General features: G+C 42.7%; 1 protein-coding gene across 10 annotated transcripts in view; it reads left to right on the top strand.

The window, feature by feature from the left end:
- Positions 1 to 1,877: 1,877 nt before the first annotated feature.
- The window catches only part of nlgn3a (neuroligin 3a), a gene marked incomplete at its 3' end in the record, with an annotated part of 134,531 nt that continues 120,144 nt past the window's right edge, over positions 1,878 to 16,264 (top strand). For 2 of the 10 annotated variants that reach the window (XM_080035496.1, XM_080035498.1), the window contains exons 1-2: positions 1,878 to 1,998; positions 14,422 to 14,481. In XM_080035496.1, coding sequence (XP_079891622.1) covers positions 1,893 to 1,998; positions 14,422 to 14,481 — 166 coding nt within the window. In that variant the 5' untranslated portion in view covers positions 1,878 to 1,892. Of the gene's footprint in view, positions 2,005 to 3,152; positions 3,213 to 14,421; positions 14,494 to 16,264 lie in introns of all 10 variants that reach the window. The other 8 variants (XM_080035505.1, XM_080035504.1, XM_080035500.1 and 5 more) reach the window with 7 other exon arrangements.

Here is a 16,264-nt window from a genome sequence, read left to right on the forward strand (position 1 = left end):
TCCCTTGTAAACATGGCTATTCCTTACGGGGGGGTTCACAAAGTCAAGGATGTCTTGATATCTTGCTAGCTGTAGTCTTTCCTCTTGTTCATACTGGTCTTTAAAGCTATTAAATGTAACGTTGAGAAAACAATTTACATTATATATTGCCTAAGGGTCCAATGGTTAATCATGTAGTAGTCATGTAAATTACAAATTGAGACTTTCCAAGACTTCCCTAAAGCGTGTACATGTACCTTTCCAGAAGAATTGGGTTGGTTTTTCCATAGAAAATCCAAAGAATTTGGCGTTTTTGCATGTACCCGAGCGTGTTCCGCATATAAACAGGATACGAAGAAGGTCAACCAGCTCAACAAACTGTTTTGAATCATGATGTTTGACTAAGTAAAATAAACTAAAGGGTGCAACAAAACCCACCTCTTCCATCTTTATGACCCGTCAATCACACCCCGTTTTGTCTTATCATTTAGCCATTGCTTGCTCGCTCTGATGTAGTAAAAGCACGCATCGCTGCAGCTCACTTTGTCACCACTGGCGGCGCTATTGAGAGGGAATTTCTGAAAGTTACATAGTGCCGCTTTAAAATATGCCTTCCTTCTGTGTTCACACTGCTACTGATGGGGGACAAAACAGATCCCAACGTTTAAACCTTGTCTTTTGAATCCTGAAGAGTACATATTTCATTAAAAAGAAAGAGAATTTGGAAGATGCTCTCTTGATCTGTCCAATTCAGACTGCAGATAACTCTGAAGCTATTAGCCTATAGGATACAAATTTGAATACATTTATCACATAACAAGAATGTGAGATTTCTTCCCCCGATCACTTACAACGGAAGCATGCTAGGGATCCCTTGGCCGACGTGAACACGGGGGAATTACTATAGCAGGCATAAACTGACAATTGTTTTTGACGACAGATTAAGACGGCATAATTGTCAACCATACCCTTTTAACTATAAACGTAAATGAAGCCTTTTTGAAGTGGGAGTATAATTACCTACTGACAGTTAATTCCATTTCACTTGTTCTATTAGCATTATTAGGCACATCTTGACACGTTGCCATACAGTTAATTACAGTATCCAAGTCAAAAGGCGGGTTCCTGATTAGGTGGAATTGATGATAGCGCCAGAAGAGCTCTGTCATGTTTATGTGAGGCTGCTTCGTGTCATGGCAGAAAAAGGCGCTCGGCAAGTCAATAAAGATGAGTGACTGAAAATGGGATCAAACTGGTGGGGCTGTCAAGGAAATGTCATTAATTTTACCCTTCTCTCTTTGCAGCACGGGATAGAAGATCTGTTGAGCGGAGAGAGAGAGAGAGACAGGACAGTGAATGAGGACTTCTCTTGCGGAGTGGAGTTGCGTAATTGTGACGGAAGCCTCCACCATCCCCAGCCCATGACTGTCCCTAAGGTGACTGGACTGCAGGGCTGAGCAGGGGTGGGGGAAGCCTGTGCCCAAAGGGGGGTGGTGCCCCGGCGTTGTTGTATGTTGGACACTTGGCGGTCGCTCACAAGGACCATGTGGGGTTTTCTTTTGACTCCGAGGAGAAGTGGTCTCCCGTCGCAGAACCGGCCCAGCTTAGGCACCAATCTCCGCGTGTCCTTGTGGCTATCGAGTTTCTGCTGGTGCTTTATGGCCGTACGGGGTCAGAACTACCACCCGACTGTGAACACGCAGTACGGGAAGCTCCGAGGCGTGAGGGTGCCGCTGCCCAGTGAGATCCTGGGGCCGGTGGACCAATACCTGGGGGTTCCCTACGCGGCCCCTCCGATGGGAGAGAAACGCTTCATGCCCCCCGAGCCACCCTCCTCCTGGTCGGGGATCAAGAACGCCACCCACTTTGCCCCCGTGTGCCCCCAGAACATTCACAACGCCGTGCCAGAGATCATGATGCCAATATGGTTCACCTTCAACCTGGATATAGTTACCACGTACATACAGGATCAACACGAGGATTGTCTTTTCCTTAACATCTATGTTCCCACAGAGGATGGTGAGTGTGTCGAGTGAACAGGATAAAAAAAACCCTCTCCAAACTTCTTCTATTCTGTCTCTGCCTCCTTCTCGCTCTGTCTATCTTCTCTCAAAAACTTCCTTGTTGTCATTTCTGTATTTTTGCGCGGAGCATGACCCGTTGTCTGGCGCATGCTGTGTCCCGTGTCAACCATTCCCAACCTCCCATCTTGACTTGATCTCCCATATTTAGTCTTTTTCATCAACTCTCCCCACCCCCCCTTCCATGCCACTGTTAGAAGTTCCTCTTTTGATGACTAAAATGACCTATTAATATGACTGAACAAAAAAAATAATAATCTAATTATACAAGGAGCAGATTGGGAAAATACTTTGGTGCACCTTCCTACCCTCACTTGTCTTGACTGTTCCGGGGATATTAGCCATTAAGCGATTAAGTAGCCTGCCTTGGTAAAAATGAATGTTCTACTACTGTAGGGCTGGTGAAATATTCTGTCTGGTACACGAGAGGCCTGTGGCATCAGCCTGACCTATGTAAGACCCGTTACTCTCCTCGCTTTATCCAGTGTGTCCTTGCACAAAGCTTAAAAAGCAAGAGCACGTTTTGTGCAAAAGGCGAACATAGAATTGGACTCCAACCTGACTTAAAATCACACATTTTTGATTTCTAGATGTTTACTCTTTTAAACGCTCCCCCCCCCCCCCCCCCCCAATTATTTCGCCACTTGAAGGAGAGCCACACAGTGAAATGGGCTTGAAAAAAAAAGTGAAGTGCTCAGAGAATGAAATGGGCTATGTCAAATAGCACTTCCACTTATCGAATTACAATGTGACTCACAACACTTTTGACATCTAGCCTAGCTCTGCCTGTCTGTGTGGCTGTAATGGGTCTTAAATAGAAGTGCATGTGAATATGGGCTTCCTGTGTCCCAGGATGCAGCAAATTTATTCCACCATTTTGGAATATTTCTGCAGGAAAAACACCCCCAGTTCCTTTCTCAACAGGGTCCTCTCTGTTGTTCTCTGTTGTTGATGATAATGATGACTGGGGAGGGGAGGGGGTGGGAGGCGGATGGGGGGGTAAGGGGACGACTCAGTCTGAGTTGTTGCATGTCAAGTGGGATCTTTTCCAGAGCTCGCTGTTATTTTGTAGTTTTTCCATTCATTTTACAGTCAAAAGAATATCCAAGGAATGTGCCAGGAAACCCAACAAGAAAATGTGTAGAAAAGGAGGTATGTAAAAAGAAAAAAAAAGGAAAAAGCCAAGATGGAACGAAAGAAAGGCATTGAAAAAGTGAAAGAGAGAAGGAGAGTGATGGGGGCATCCTTCCAAAGAAAGCCGCCAATATCGCCCACCTATCAACTCGCAAATCAAAGTGCTAATTGGGATGAACGTGGGACTTGTGACTCAGATCGACCTTGACGTGAGTGTGAGTGATGAGTGGTTGTGCTGTGTTGCATTTGTGTGTGTGTGTGTGTGTGTGTGTGTTGAAGTGTGGTATGACAAGGCGTGGAAAATGAAGGTCCTCAAATGTATACTGACGCTAAAGCAATAGATCGTGGTTTCCAACAACCACGTGTGTTTGATATATTTGATTTTACATCATAGTGTGGCTTGTTCATGTTTAAACTGTAATATTCTTTCATTCAAACACAACTGTGGATTAAAACAGAAGCATCAGTGCTATACTTTGAAATGCCAGAACATAAAAAAGACGTGCCTTGGTATGCAAAGGACTTAAGTCATGTTTCAGATTGCTCCGACAGCACTTAAGACACCGGCTTATTGCAAGTATTTGTCAAAACTGACACCTGAAAGCACAGGAGCCTCAGCCGTTGATTAAATTTATACAAAAAAAAAATTGAGGGCCACCTCTCCTTTTTAATTTATTATTCACAATTGTTCAAACAGGGGCTGGGAAGGGTATTTTAATGGCATGACAGCGTTCATCTATTCATGTGGCAAAGGCTCAGAAACACAGCCATGGAGAAAATACAGTAAATAATGAATTCATTAAATATTAGCCACCACTAAAATTCCACTGTTGGTAATAGGGGGCTAGTTTTTTCCTTATCCCGCCCGAAGGCACCAGAAGACCTTATGAGTAACCGTAAGACTGTGATCTAAAGGATATCTGGCTGCACAGTAAAGATTCAGTTTTGGCTGGGAGACCTCTGCTGTTGATTTCCATGGAGGCAGCAGCAGGCAGCTATTGGCCCCACTGTGTGTGTGCACTCGTACACTCTGCTTTGGTAAACCAATTTTGTTGGAGACAGACTGGCCCTCCAGGCACTTCTGCTTCTGAATTAGTCCCAGTTGTGGAATATACACAGAAATATCTCTTTAATATTCCCCCTTCCATTTGGAATTTTTCAATTATCTTCTCCATGTTTAGTAATAAGTAAAATGGTTTATCATAAATTTCATATATTATTTTTTTTGTGTCACATTATGGGTGCAGAGAAATGATTTGTTGCACAGTTCCTTTGTTACAAACACATACATTTCCTTTTTCAATTGCTTTTTTTTTTCTCAAAATGGCTTCTACTAATCTTGGCTTATGTTGAATTAGCAGTGCAAATGAAGCATAGTTCATCCTTCTTAGGCAATGCAGAAAGCAACCTCTGTAACATTCTTTGGTTTTGGTTAAATGTGTCCAACACCCACACTTCAAAATGTCTTGTTTGAACAAATTCTGGGTGAATTAGGAGCCTGTTTAGCAGTTCATAAGGTCCCTCATTTAAACATTTAATTACGGGTTGTTTGAATAGGCATCACCATTCTTTTTTTAAACGGTTAATACTATCAAGGTTAAATGTTTTCTATTAATTTTTGCAAAGCTTTCAATATAATGTGGTGGAGTCATACACGCTGTGCATATTCAGTACTAATAACACCTCCACTACCAATTTGTGGACCCCTGTGAATGTTGTTCCACAGAAAAAAAAGGTTAATTCATGTTTAAAAAGTATGGTTTTTGACTCTTGAAATCAAATGGTTGCGTGATTGTTGCCAAGCAACTGTAAGCAGTTATAACAGAAACAGTGTAAATGACCCTCTTACCTATAGCCTGAAGCACCTTTTTGTTGCATCATTGATGTCTATCAAGTGTGAGAAATACATTGAGTACCCTGTAAAATCAGATTGCATGTGATCTTAGTCAGGTTCTTGTGAGATAAGAGCTTAGTATGTTATGATTATCTGCAGAATACGCAATCTGCAGTTTAAGCTAGAATGGTAGGTGGTGAGAATATATATGAAGAAAAAAATAAAAGGAGTTTTACAATTATTAAAAACAGTCAGTGTGTTATGTATCCTACTGGGCATTGTGCAAAATAACCACTTGGTTAGCCGAGATCAAATGTGTTCCTCCAATTAACAGCAGGATAGCCCTTAAACCTCACAGTAGGGCTCTGGCAGAAGATCAAAGCCAGACTCATTCAAAGCAATAATGGAGCGATCGATACAAAATTGTGGTAGAAAAAAACACAGGTCGACTGGCTGGTATTCAGAGCTATGGGGCTGTTGTGCGGCTAATTCTGAAAGCATAACAAAAAATCCAAGCGGCAATGGTCAGAAACAATTTGAAGTTCACGCTTCATTGAAATGTGATTTTAGAGAATAGCCGTCCCTCCTACTGCCCGACCAGTAACCCTAACCCTGTCCAATACGTCCAAACAAGTAGTGACTAGGTCATGTGGAGGTGGTAAAATGTGCCGGATCAGCACGGTAGTTCACTGATGTCTGAAGTATAGCCTTAGTGACTGCAGACTCTGGAGCCCCCCCCCCCCTTCCCCTCCCTCCGCTTATATCACTCTGCCAGTCCATTTCCTCTGTTCTGAGTCTGAGCGAATGCAGTGAAGAAAGTGGTAATGATGTGCAGGGACACAGCTTAGCACTATTCAGCCGCCTCGGAGTACTAGATTGGCTCATGATGGGTCAAGGAGGACAAACCCTGATGAGGTCAATCGTTACCTTTCTTTAAAAAAAAGAGGTCTGCGTTGTTAAATTGATGGAGGTACTGTAAAAAAAAATATTCTGTAAAATCCTATCCCCTTTTGATGAGTTCTCTCGGTCAGCCGGCAGAGGTCCGGTGATAAGGTGCACTCACTTGTGCTATCTGTTTGTATATTATATGCACATTATATCCTATGGGGTTTTACAGCTTGTCTCTCTCACTGCTTGTAAAAGCCGTCCTTTAGAGTCCTTCACAACGGTCCCCCTCTGAATAGTACGGGGCATCTGAGAGAGACACTCTAAGATCAACCTTCCCCACTCCCCACATCATCCCTCATCATGATTCTATTTGAGATAAGTGCATGGAAATCTGTTGTACATTTTGGACTGATTTGGACCACTCAGCTACCATTCCTATGCAAGCCCTCACAGGCATCAGGCTGCCATGTGTTACCCATCCCTGTGCCAGCACTGAACAGCCCCATCACTTGCCAAACCTGTAGATAAACTGCCCAAGCAGAAACACTGGAACCCCCTCACCCCCCCCCCTCCTTTTACCAGATGACCTCCAGATGCTAGAGAGCTGTGAAAACGCCAGCACCCCTCCCTCAATGCTGGTTAGACAGTGTCTGGGGCCATGGCAGACAGTAACACGCCATGGTAATCCCGTTGGTTGGCCGACTCAACCCTGCCTCGGGGAAGGAGGGGCTGCCTCCCTGAGTGCTGCCCAGGAAATCTGTACGCCGAGCAGACAGCACAGAACCTTTCCAAGAGGACAAAAAAACAAATATTAGCTTGTGCCCGTTGGAAAACAGAGCAGATGTCCGCTTCCCTTTGGTTCGATAGAAAACATTTTTTTCTTCTAAAATCTCCTATGATCATCTATCAGGGAGAGTCCATGACCCCCAGTGTGTGAAAGCTGCATCCGGCTATAGCAGCACAGACCCACTGACTCACACTGACTTGAGATGCAAGGCGCGACCTAGGCAGGAAGTTCCCATTCAGAGGCCTCCTGCTGCTCTGCTGTCCAGCTTCCACACTCACTCCAAGGCTCAGAATCACTGGTCACTTCTTTGTTTGTGCCCAACTCAAAAGGAAACGGAGGACGAGCCTGTGGAGTCTAAAAACCCTTTTAAAGGGTAAACAGTAAACACATTCTTTTTTTCTTCTGGTATCTTTGATATGTTAGCTTAGATCGACTCTTGAAGGCTAAATTCCTATTTAATTTAATGTAAAAAATATAAAGATGCAAAAAGACAAGTTTGATTCAATTAAACACCTTAATGTACATTTTGGACCTTATTTATTTTAGTATGAAAGAAGTCATGTTAGGGGCACAAAATAGCCAAAAATCTAAAAAATGTACTACTGCAGAAATCATGTTTCTATCTTCAGTGTCTTACCCTGATTGGACTCTATCATACAAACCAGTGCTTTATGAATGCCAGTACATAGATATTATATAAAATAGTTGTAGCATCCGGGCTGACCTCAGTTATTTCAACTGAATCCCATCGTCCTCTCTTATGCTCATCGCCATCTTGTCATATTTTTTCACCGCCTCATTTCCTCTTACCAAAAAAGGGCATTGATGTGACGCTGGGGTGAGCGAGATACGCCCATCTAGCTGACGTATACCTCCAAGGCAAAGTGAGTGCCAGCTCCTAGCTGTCACTCAAGAGGCCACGCCCCTACTTATTCATACATTTTAACCTCCAATAGAATAAATACTAGCCTGGTTGGTACCAAAAAAATGCACCCCCCTCAGTGTCGTCAGGGAGATATGACCTAAACAGACAGACTATAATGTGTTTTTGTAACAGGCTTTAAATAGGTTTAATAATGCTGTGAAAACGGTCTATGTAACATGGGAGTCAATGAAAAATTGCTCTGTTTTGATACCTTCCCTTAGTGGCCACTCGGTGAACTACAATTGTTGTGACTTCCGCATTGGATGCTGGTAGAACTCGCTGTGGTTGGGGCTTGTGCCAGAACCGCTTTTTGAAACCAGTAATGATGCATGTTCAACCGCGCTACAGCACTAATTCAAATGACTAGTTGGGTCTGAATAGAAAATTACGACGCCTAAAGCTTGGTGAGGGTTACATTGTTTTTGTAAGACATTTGTGCAGCGTAGTCTTTTTTCACCTAATAAGGCGAATGAATGGTCCATTAGGGATCGAGAATAGAAGTAAGAGACCCAATTGTGTTAGCTTTGCCACCATACTCAGAAGCCTGCAGTCTCTATTAAACATGTCTCTTTCCATTATCCAGCTCTAGACCCCGGCAGAAAAGACAACTTGGCCGCTTTTTATTTGTTTGTTGTTTCTATGTTGTGGAACAGCTGAAGCGCAGTGTGAGTTTTGGCCGTCCTTTACTGCGGGATTACAGCCTCCTTAACCTTTTAGCTGCATTCTCCATCATTCTCTCTTATGTGTATCCCCTCCCAAGCTGTTCCTTAACCTCTATATACGCCGGGAGAGCTGGAGATAGACAAGGAGAGAGAGAGAGAGAGAGAGAGAGAGAGAGAGAGAGAGATACAGACAGAGAGAAAAAGACAGGGGGCTCAGGCTGACAGATCCAGGCACTCTGAAAAGAGGAAAAATGGCCACCTGAGGATTACGCACTGAATATAACTGCTCTCAATTGTCAAGGCCGCAACATTTCACATTTCACTAAGTCCCTTTCCACATTCTGACCTTTCTGTTATTTAACTCTGAGGCCCATCTATTGTCAGCGAACCTTTTTCCAGGCAAAGAAAAGGCAGTTAACATTTAGCCCCCTTTCCGCAATGTATTGACTGAATTCTGGATTCAGTCAAGAAGTCTCTTGTGTCTGAGAGCACTCTCTATATCCGTGTGTGTGTGTTTTATCGTGTGCACGCCTCACATGCTTTGGTTTTTATTCATATCTCACACTCTAGCCAACTATTGGAGTGCCTTTTGTTTGCAAACTCATCCTCCTGAAATGTTAGATTTCAATAGCCTTTTATGTAACAAAGTAAGCCCATCGAACGCGGTTTCTTTTCAACCCTGATTTGATGAATGTGTCAAGTTTCTATTTTGCTGGTTAAGGAACATGAATAATAGCTGTTATTCCTCAAGCCGCCCGGTTTTGTTGAAGCCATGCAAATGTCGGGGCTCCTGAAGGCCAGCGGCTATGCACAGAAACCCATCAATTCACTGTAACCTTTTTTGTTTGGTTTTAGTATTGTTATTTCCGCACTCTTCCACCGCAACGCAACTTAAATACTTGAAGGTCAGACATATGGCTATGGCTATATGCTGAGTCACTGCAGATTGTCACATGTGGTATGCGGTTTCCATTATGCAGCCAGCGATTGACACAAGCCGGGGCTCGCAGAACAACCACGATTCAAAGTGACAGCGCTCCCCTGTCGACACCTGCCATCCAATCTATGCCTGTCTGAAGCACTATCACTCAATAAGCTCACTGTTTTACTATGTCATCGGGGCACAGCGAGCGCTACATTAACCCTAATCGCTAACAAGGCAAACATTCGAGAGAGAAAAAGGGAACATTTTCTTACCTTTTTTTATGTGCTGAAACTAGTGTAAGATTCCTTGAGGCCTACATGAGACACAAATGGGACTCGACTTATTGCTGTTATTGAAAGTTGTTCAGCTTTTTTTCAAACAAATTTTGCGATTTTTTGCATTTTTGAGTTGTCTTTTTTCATACTCGTGTAAACAAAATGTCCAAATTTTACATTTAGGTGTTTATTTGACTAAACCTTGTCTGTTGGCGTCTGTATATTTCTCCAACCATCTTTAACGGCCATTATCTCAACATTATCTTTTTTTCAATACTCCGAACAAAAAATCTCAACTTCTAAAGCACTGACATCAACATCAATTTCCATAAACATTCGCAATTCTGAAGGGTATTACAGGTGGATTATTTTAATTGTCTGATTTATGATACATTTCCTTCGTAAAAACATGCCAATATTGCATTTGCACTGGCAGAGTTTCATGACTGTATACCCTACTCACCTCCAGTGTCTCTCCTTAAGTGCTGTCTGACCAACTCTTAAGAATAAGGCCACTTTTAGACTGACATTAGCACTTTGTAAATCATAACAGCCCCTTTATTTACTTCAATGAGATCAATGTGTTGGCATAGTCGAGGTGCCAAACGAAAAATGGCTTCAGAAATACACACTGTCATTCTGGTGTGGAATCTGGCTCCTATTTTGTGGCAATGTAACACAACATCAGATTATGGCTAATACAAATTAAAAGCTTGTTTTCACTTCGGCAGCACAATTTTCGACACCAACTTAGTTCAACATAAATCCAATAACCTCTTCCTCTTGCCAAATAGACACATAGGTTTTGCAGTAGGCCTGACATAAGTGGTACTCAAGTGATACTGTTTCCATGTCTAAAGACAGAGGAACACAGTAAGCCATACAGACTGCGTTATTTATTACACCCAATTATAGAAATATGATGGGCATACAAGGTTCAGACCATGGAATACAACACATTTAAAAAAGGCTTCTCTGCTTGTGAGAGCTTACATGTACTCGGTTAATGCCATGACATCGCCGTTACATTATGTAATCTATCGCTTTTTTTCAATTAACAATGGATGAGGTGTTCATACATGGCAGTGCATTCGTTCAGATAAAAGCGGTAACTTAAGCCAAAGAGGTGTATTTAGCTTCTGACTTCTGACTCCATTGTACAGCACAGTATGTGTGTTCCAGTGTCCTACGGTCCTACCCAAACTTGGACCGACTGATATGACTAATAAGGACTCTGGGTGGCGTTTAAGCAAATATTAAATTGCAAATTTAAATGCTGCACAGGCTGTCCTGTTAGAATAAAGTGGATACTTTAGTCAAATAATGACAAAGGAGGGAAGATGTTTTACTGACTAAAGTGGACTAAAAGGTTTGCCCAAGGAAAGGGTTTAACCCATCGGCGTCGGCAGACCCTTTTCACCGGGGCACGTGCCCCGTTGTGGATCTGCGGTGCCTGGGTATGCCTGGGGCACTGATTTTTTAATTAATTAATTTATTTAGGCCTATACCTTTAATTTTTTTTTATTTAAGTCTGACTCATCTGGCAATCTACAGAATGCATGCTTGCATTTTTTTCTTCTTAAAATAGGCCTATATGCATGGTGCCCCCCTCATTGGCCGGCCGCTGCAATGAAATGTACGTGACGAATGCACACACTGAGGAGAGAATCATTCTCCTTGATATCGACTTTTTGAACCTGTCCAGCACAGCGTCAGCGACCATTCACTCCGGCCGGCGTGAAGTGAAGTAAACAGTAACGGCCTCCACACACATCCTGCGTCTACCTCTGGAGCGCGTCGCGTTACCTTACTGCTGCCTCTCTCGGACTTTTCTCGGACACACATCGTCTCAGCAGCTGCTGCTGCTGCAGCAGCGCTGCTTCTAAAAGCCCTATCTTTCTACATAGAGATTTCATAGATAATTCCCATTAAAAATGAAGTTATTTCATGTCATCTATGATGCATATGATTTATATTGAGTCTGGACAGTAATCCGTTCGCCCCATTGCCATTAAAAAAAAAAAAATTGCCATATTTTCGCTTGTTGGAAGTTTTATTTTGAAGGGGACACACCAGGAAATGGTGAAACTACAGCGAAAGCTGCCAGTATGAAGTCAATATGACTCTCAGCAGAGTATTTCAAAAATCACTTTACTGATTTATACGGGAGAGAGAGAGTGGGGTGTGGTCGGGGAAGAAGAAGGCCGTAGACACAGATAGAGCAACGGAAAACTGTTGCGCTCATCATGATCTTTTTTACTTCTTCACTATATTGGATCTCTATATGTGTCATTTATCCAAAAATGAAATGCCAGAACTAATTGAAAATTAGGTTTTAAATCCCTCGGATTTTGATTGCACAATTAAATCGTGAAATAAAGGGATTATTCGCGTATACGACTGAGGGATGTTTTATTTTGAAATAAACACACCGGGTAAACGTGTAACTAGAGTGAATGCTGCTGGTATGACTGTCAGCAGAGTATTTCTCTATCAGTTAAAGCACAGAGACGCGAGAGAGACGCGCTGCTCTCAGAAAAAAATAGGCGAGCCTCCTGAGGTGAAGGGGAGCGTCGCTGCAGACGTGCCTCCGACGCGCCTCAGCAGTGCGTCTGAGGTTGGATGTGTGCTCGCTCTACGTTGATTTCTGTGACAAAAAGTCAGACGCAGACGCGAGGTAGACGCGCAGTAGAGGTAGTATGTGTGTGGGGGCCGTAAGCGTTACATTTTTATCCTCTGGAAGCATAGAATGTCTAACAGCTGCAGTTGTGAAAGGACATTCAGCGTACTGAGACGCCTTCACACTTGGTTGAGGAGCACAATGGGGCAAGATAGGCTTCATCATCTTGCCATCATGTCGGTTGAGCGAGGAGAACTCTCCAAATTAAGCCAGTCACAATTGATCGACAGCTTCGCAAAAATGAAGCAGAGGCGCTACCGTTTACTGTTAAAAAAATGAACAGCTCCCCTATCTTTCTGGCCATGATATACACACCTCATAGGATCATCACCATCACACCATCATAGGATGGTCTGAAATAGAAATGATAAACACAGACATGTATGTATGTAGAGGTGTTTTTTTGTTTTTCCTTTTACAGTTGCACATTTCAAGTTTTCAGTTTTCAAGTTCATGTTTGCTGACAGATATTTAATGAAGATACGCTTTATGATAATAAATAAGTGCTATAAAATATTTGCTCGCGTGCTTGCATTAATTATCTGTGCCCATGCTTTTTTTAAATAAATAATTGCCCAAAAATTTTTTAGCTCGCGCGCTTCGCGCGCTCGCATTTTTTTTTGGTGCCCTATTGTGCCCCTGTATAGTATTGGGTGAGCTGACGCCCCTGGTTTAACCATGGAGGCAAGTCAACCGTACCCTGACGTATCCTGTCTCATGATTCTTTAAGTTAAGCGTGGCTTTAACAACAGCCAGACTTAATATGTTTGCTGTTTTAAAATAGCAACTGTACTCTTTCCTAAAAGGTTAATATGGTAAAAAATGAATTCATTCATAATGTTGGCTGGAGGAGCTGTTGATTTCAGGCAAATGTCAAGCCCATCGCTGCTTTTAAACACAGTGGGTAATGCCATCTCCTGGAAATCACAGCAGGGTCAGTCAGTTCAGTCAATTCCAGGAAAGACTGTTAAACTTACATTTGTAATATGTTCTCATGTTGGCAAATTGATTGCTATAGAGAAAAAAGTTCAAAATCAACAAAAACATTAGAATATGTGGTGTATCCAGCATTGGCCAAGAGGTTAATCTCAATGTACAGTGGTGCTAATGCTAGATAAAAGGCCAGGGTATCACCAAAATACAAAAGTTTACAAAACAAAATGATAGCCTACATCTTTAGAAATGTATCCCACAATGGACTATTGAATGGATGTACAGATGGAAATTGGACCTTAAAAACAGGCTCTGTAGAGTAGAGCCTGTACCGTGAAATGGAAAAACGGCTTTATACATGGATGTTGTCATTCTACTACCACTGAGTAAGTGTAGGTCAAGATAGGTCATGTGTGCTATATTTGTACATGGTGTGCAGGCGCCCAAGGGGGTTAGATCTGTATACTAACATGTAGCACCCGGGATATTACAACATATCACCTACTGTTTAGGGTAAAGAGACCAGCAGAAGTAACGGCACACATCACTGAGTTTTACACGATACACGCAATCTTGTGATTTATTCAAATCTCTCTACCTCTGGGGGGAAGTTGCAATCTCACACTTTGCTTTTGCCTGCCGTTTTAAAACCCATGTCATTTCAACAGTTTTCTGCATACTGATTTCTCTATTATTTAACTTGCCAGTGACCACATTTTTATGTTTGCCTTTTTTATGGTCTCTTGAACTAGTTGCCTAAGGTAGACATTTATGCTCTAATCCTCGGAGAACGGAAAGTCACTAAAGCCTTGTTAAAGTCAATTAAAACCCGTCTAAAGAAAAGTAATTTTCAAAATGCAAATAACTTCAAAAAACTACCACAATCTTTTAAGCTTAAGGTGTTGCTCCCCAAACTTATGATTGGATTCAGGGTTCTTTTTCCTGATAAATCTGAAAAAAAGTTATTTTTTTCTGAAACTGCCAGTGGCGTATGACTCTGCTCTAAAAATATGCAATGAGGAAATTTCCTTATTCGATGTGTATTTGTATTTATTACCTAGTGTAGACATTTGTTTTTATTTGGGTGCTGCAAAAAAAAGATTGTTTCTCTTTTACTGTATGCAATGTGATTGTTAACAAGAAATTACGTATTGTCAAATGTGAATGGTGTATTTAAATTTACATTTGTTCAAATCACATGTGGTCTTAAATACTAACTGTTGATTGATTGCTTCTTTTCCCATGTGTGTGTGTTGCCAAACATGCTATGTTGAATTCCCCTGTGCCCTCTCTATGTCTCTCCCTGCTTCACTAACAGGGGCCCATGCAAAAAAACAGGGCGAGGATTTATCGGATAACGACGGTGATGAAGATGAAGGTATTTTCCATGGTGAACAAAGATGGTGCATGTTTTTTTTTTTTTCGAACATTATACATCACTGTTTTCTGATCATGTATGGGTTCTCTTTTTTTTCTTTTTTTCAACATCTTTTTTCATGTTTCTATTTTGCTTTTAGTTGCAAATGCGACCAACCCCTCAAATTACAATGGTTAAAACTGTGTGTGTGTGTGTGTGTGTGTGTGTGTGTGTGTGTGTGTGTGTGTGTGTGTGTGTGTGTGTGTGTGTGTGTGTGTGTGTGTGTGTGTGTGTGTGTGTGTGTGTGTGTGTGTGTGTGTGTGTGTGTGTGTGTGTGTGTGTGTGTGTGTGTGTGTGTGTGTGTGTGTGTGTGTGTGTGTGTGTGTGTGTGTGTGCGTGCGTGCACGAGATAATGTCAAATGTCCTGTTTCTAACCATCGAAGATGCAGCTGTTGACTAGTAGTGTTTGGCTTCTGAGTCAGATGGGATCTCGTAGCTCTCTTGAGATAACCAAGCCCAGGTAGAGTCATTTGAATGTCTCACACAGTGACTTGAGCGACTGTTTTTTCAAGGGGCAGAGGCAGTGGTGTGTTGAGAGCCGTTTCATAAGGTGTGGCCAGCGTCTGTATGTGTGGCGATAATGGCAAAAAAGGAAAAAGTGAAGCAGCAATACATACTGTACAGTAATATCAGCCTGCTCACCGGGTCTGCCTGCAGATTTCAGATGAGGAGCGGCAGTTCACGAGTGCTGCTGGAGAGGATTAGAGGCGAGGGGTGTAAAAAATGGGAAGTTGCCGCTCAGCAATCGCATTGTTCACTTTCCATATTTATCTGTGGATATTCCTGGCTCAGGGTGGATCTCTGTCGAGATTAGAGTGAGAGAGGATTCTTGTGCCGCAACAGAAACGGCTTAAGTCCCTGAATCTAAATCAAACCCTTGATATTGCTCCGCCCTTGTCTTCCCTGCTACTCCGCAGCACTGCAGGTGATGCAAGCATGATGCCGGGTATCAGGTTTAAGCCCTTGATTTATATCCCATTTGTTTGTTATGGACATATTGGATTTTTCTTCACATTGTGTATAAATTAGGTGAATCTGTAAGGCTGGGGAGAAGCTGTTTGGGACCTTGGCACATGTTTACGGCATATGGACTTTCTATTTGCCAGGAAAAAAAAAACAAGTTGTCATATCCATTCAGCTACGTGTACTGAATGGCGGTGCAATTTAACATGGGCTTTGGTGTGTCTCCTGCATTGGGTAGTAAGGCCACCTGTCCAGCATCCTTTCCAGATGTGTGAGGGGTTTGGAGTGCTGTGGTCTCCTTCTTTCAGAGAGAAGCCTCACGCTGGCCTTGATCACAGAACAGGAAGCGTTGCCATGGCACCGCTTTGACACACAGGTGTTTCTTCATTCAAGCCCAGGGTGAGCTGTTGCAACCCAAGCCAAATTGCCTTCAGTTTCTGGCTGGAGAGTGAGTGTGTGTGTGTGTGTGTGTGTGGGTTCAGTGTGTTTGTGTGTGTGTGTGTTCAGTGTGTGTGCGCGCATGTGTGTATGTTTGTCTTCCCTCGAGCAAGCCCACATGCATCAGCGTCCCAAGCCCTGAGTCCGTTCGAAATTGCTGACAAGTGCCGATCCCTTTTGTCTGGCAGCTCTTTGCATCCATTCACAGTGGCTTGGTCTCTCCAAGCTGTTGTGCAAGACTAGCCTGAAAATGTGACAAGTCTATTCTTTACTGAGCGCAACTAATGCTATTTACAGAGCATCGCCGTAGAAGCACAATACAGTGCCCGCACCGTCTCTGCCG

This window comes from Ammodytes marinus, assembly GCF_949987685.1.
Source record: "Ammodytes marinus genome assembly, chromosome: 10".
Classification (NCBI taxonomy): domain Eukaryota; kingdom Metazoa; phylum Chordata; class Actinopteri; order Uranoscopiformes; family Ammodytidae; genus Ammodytes; species Ammodytes marinus.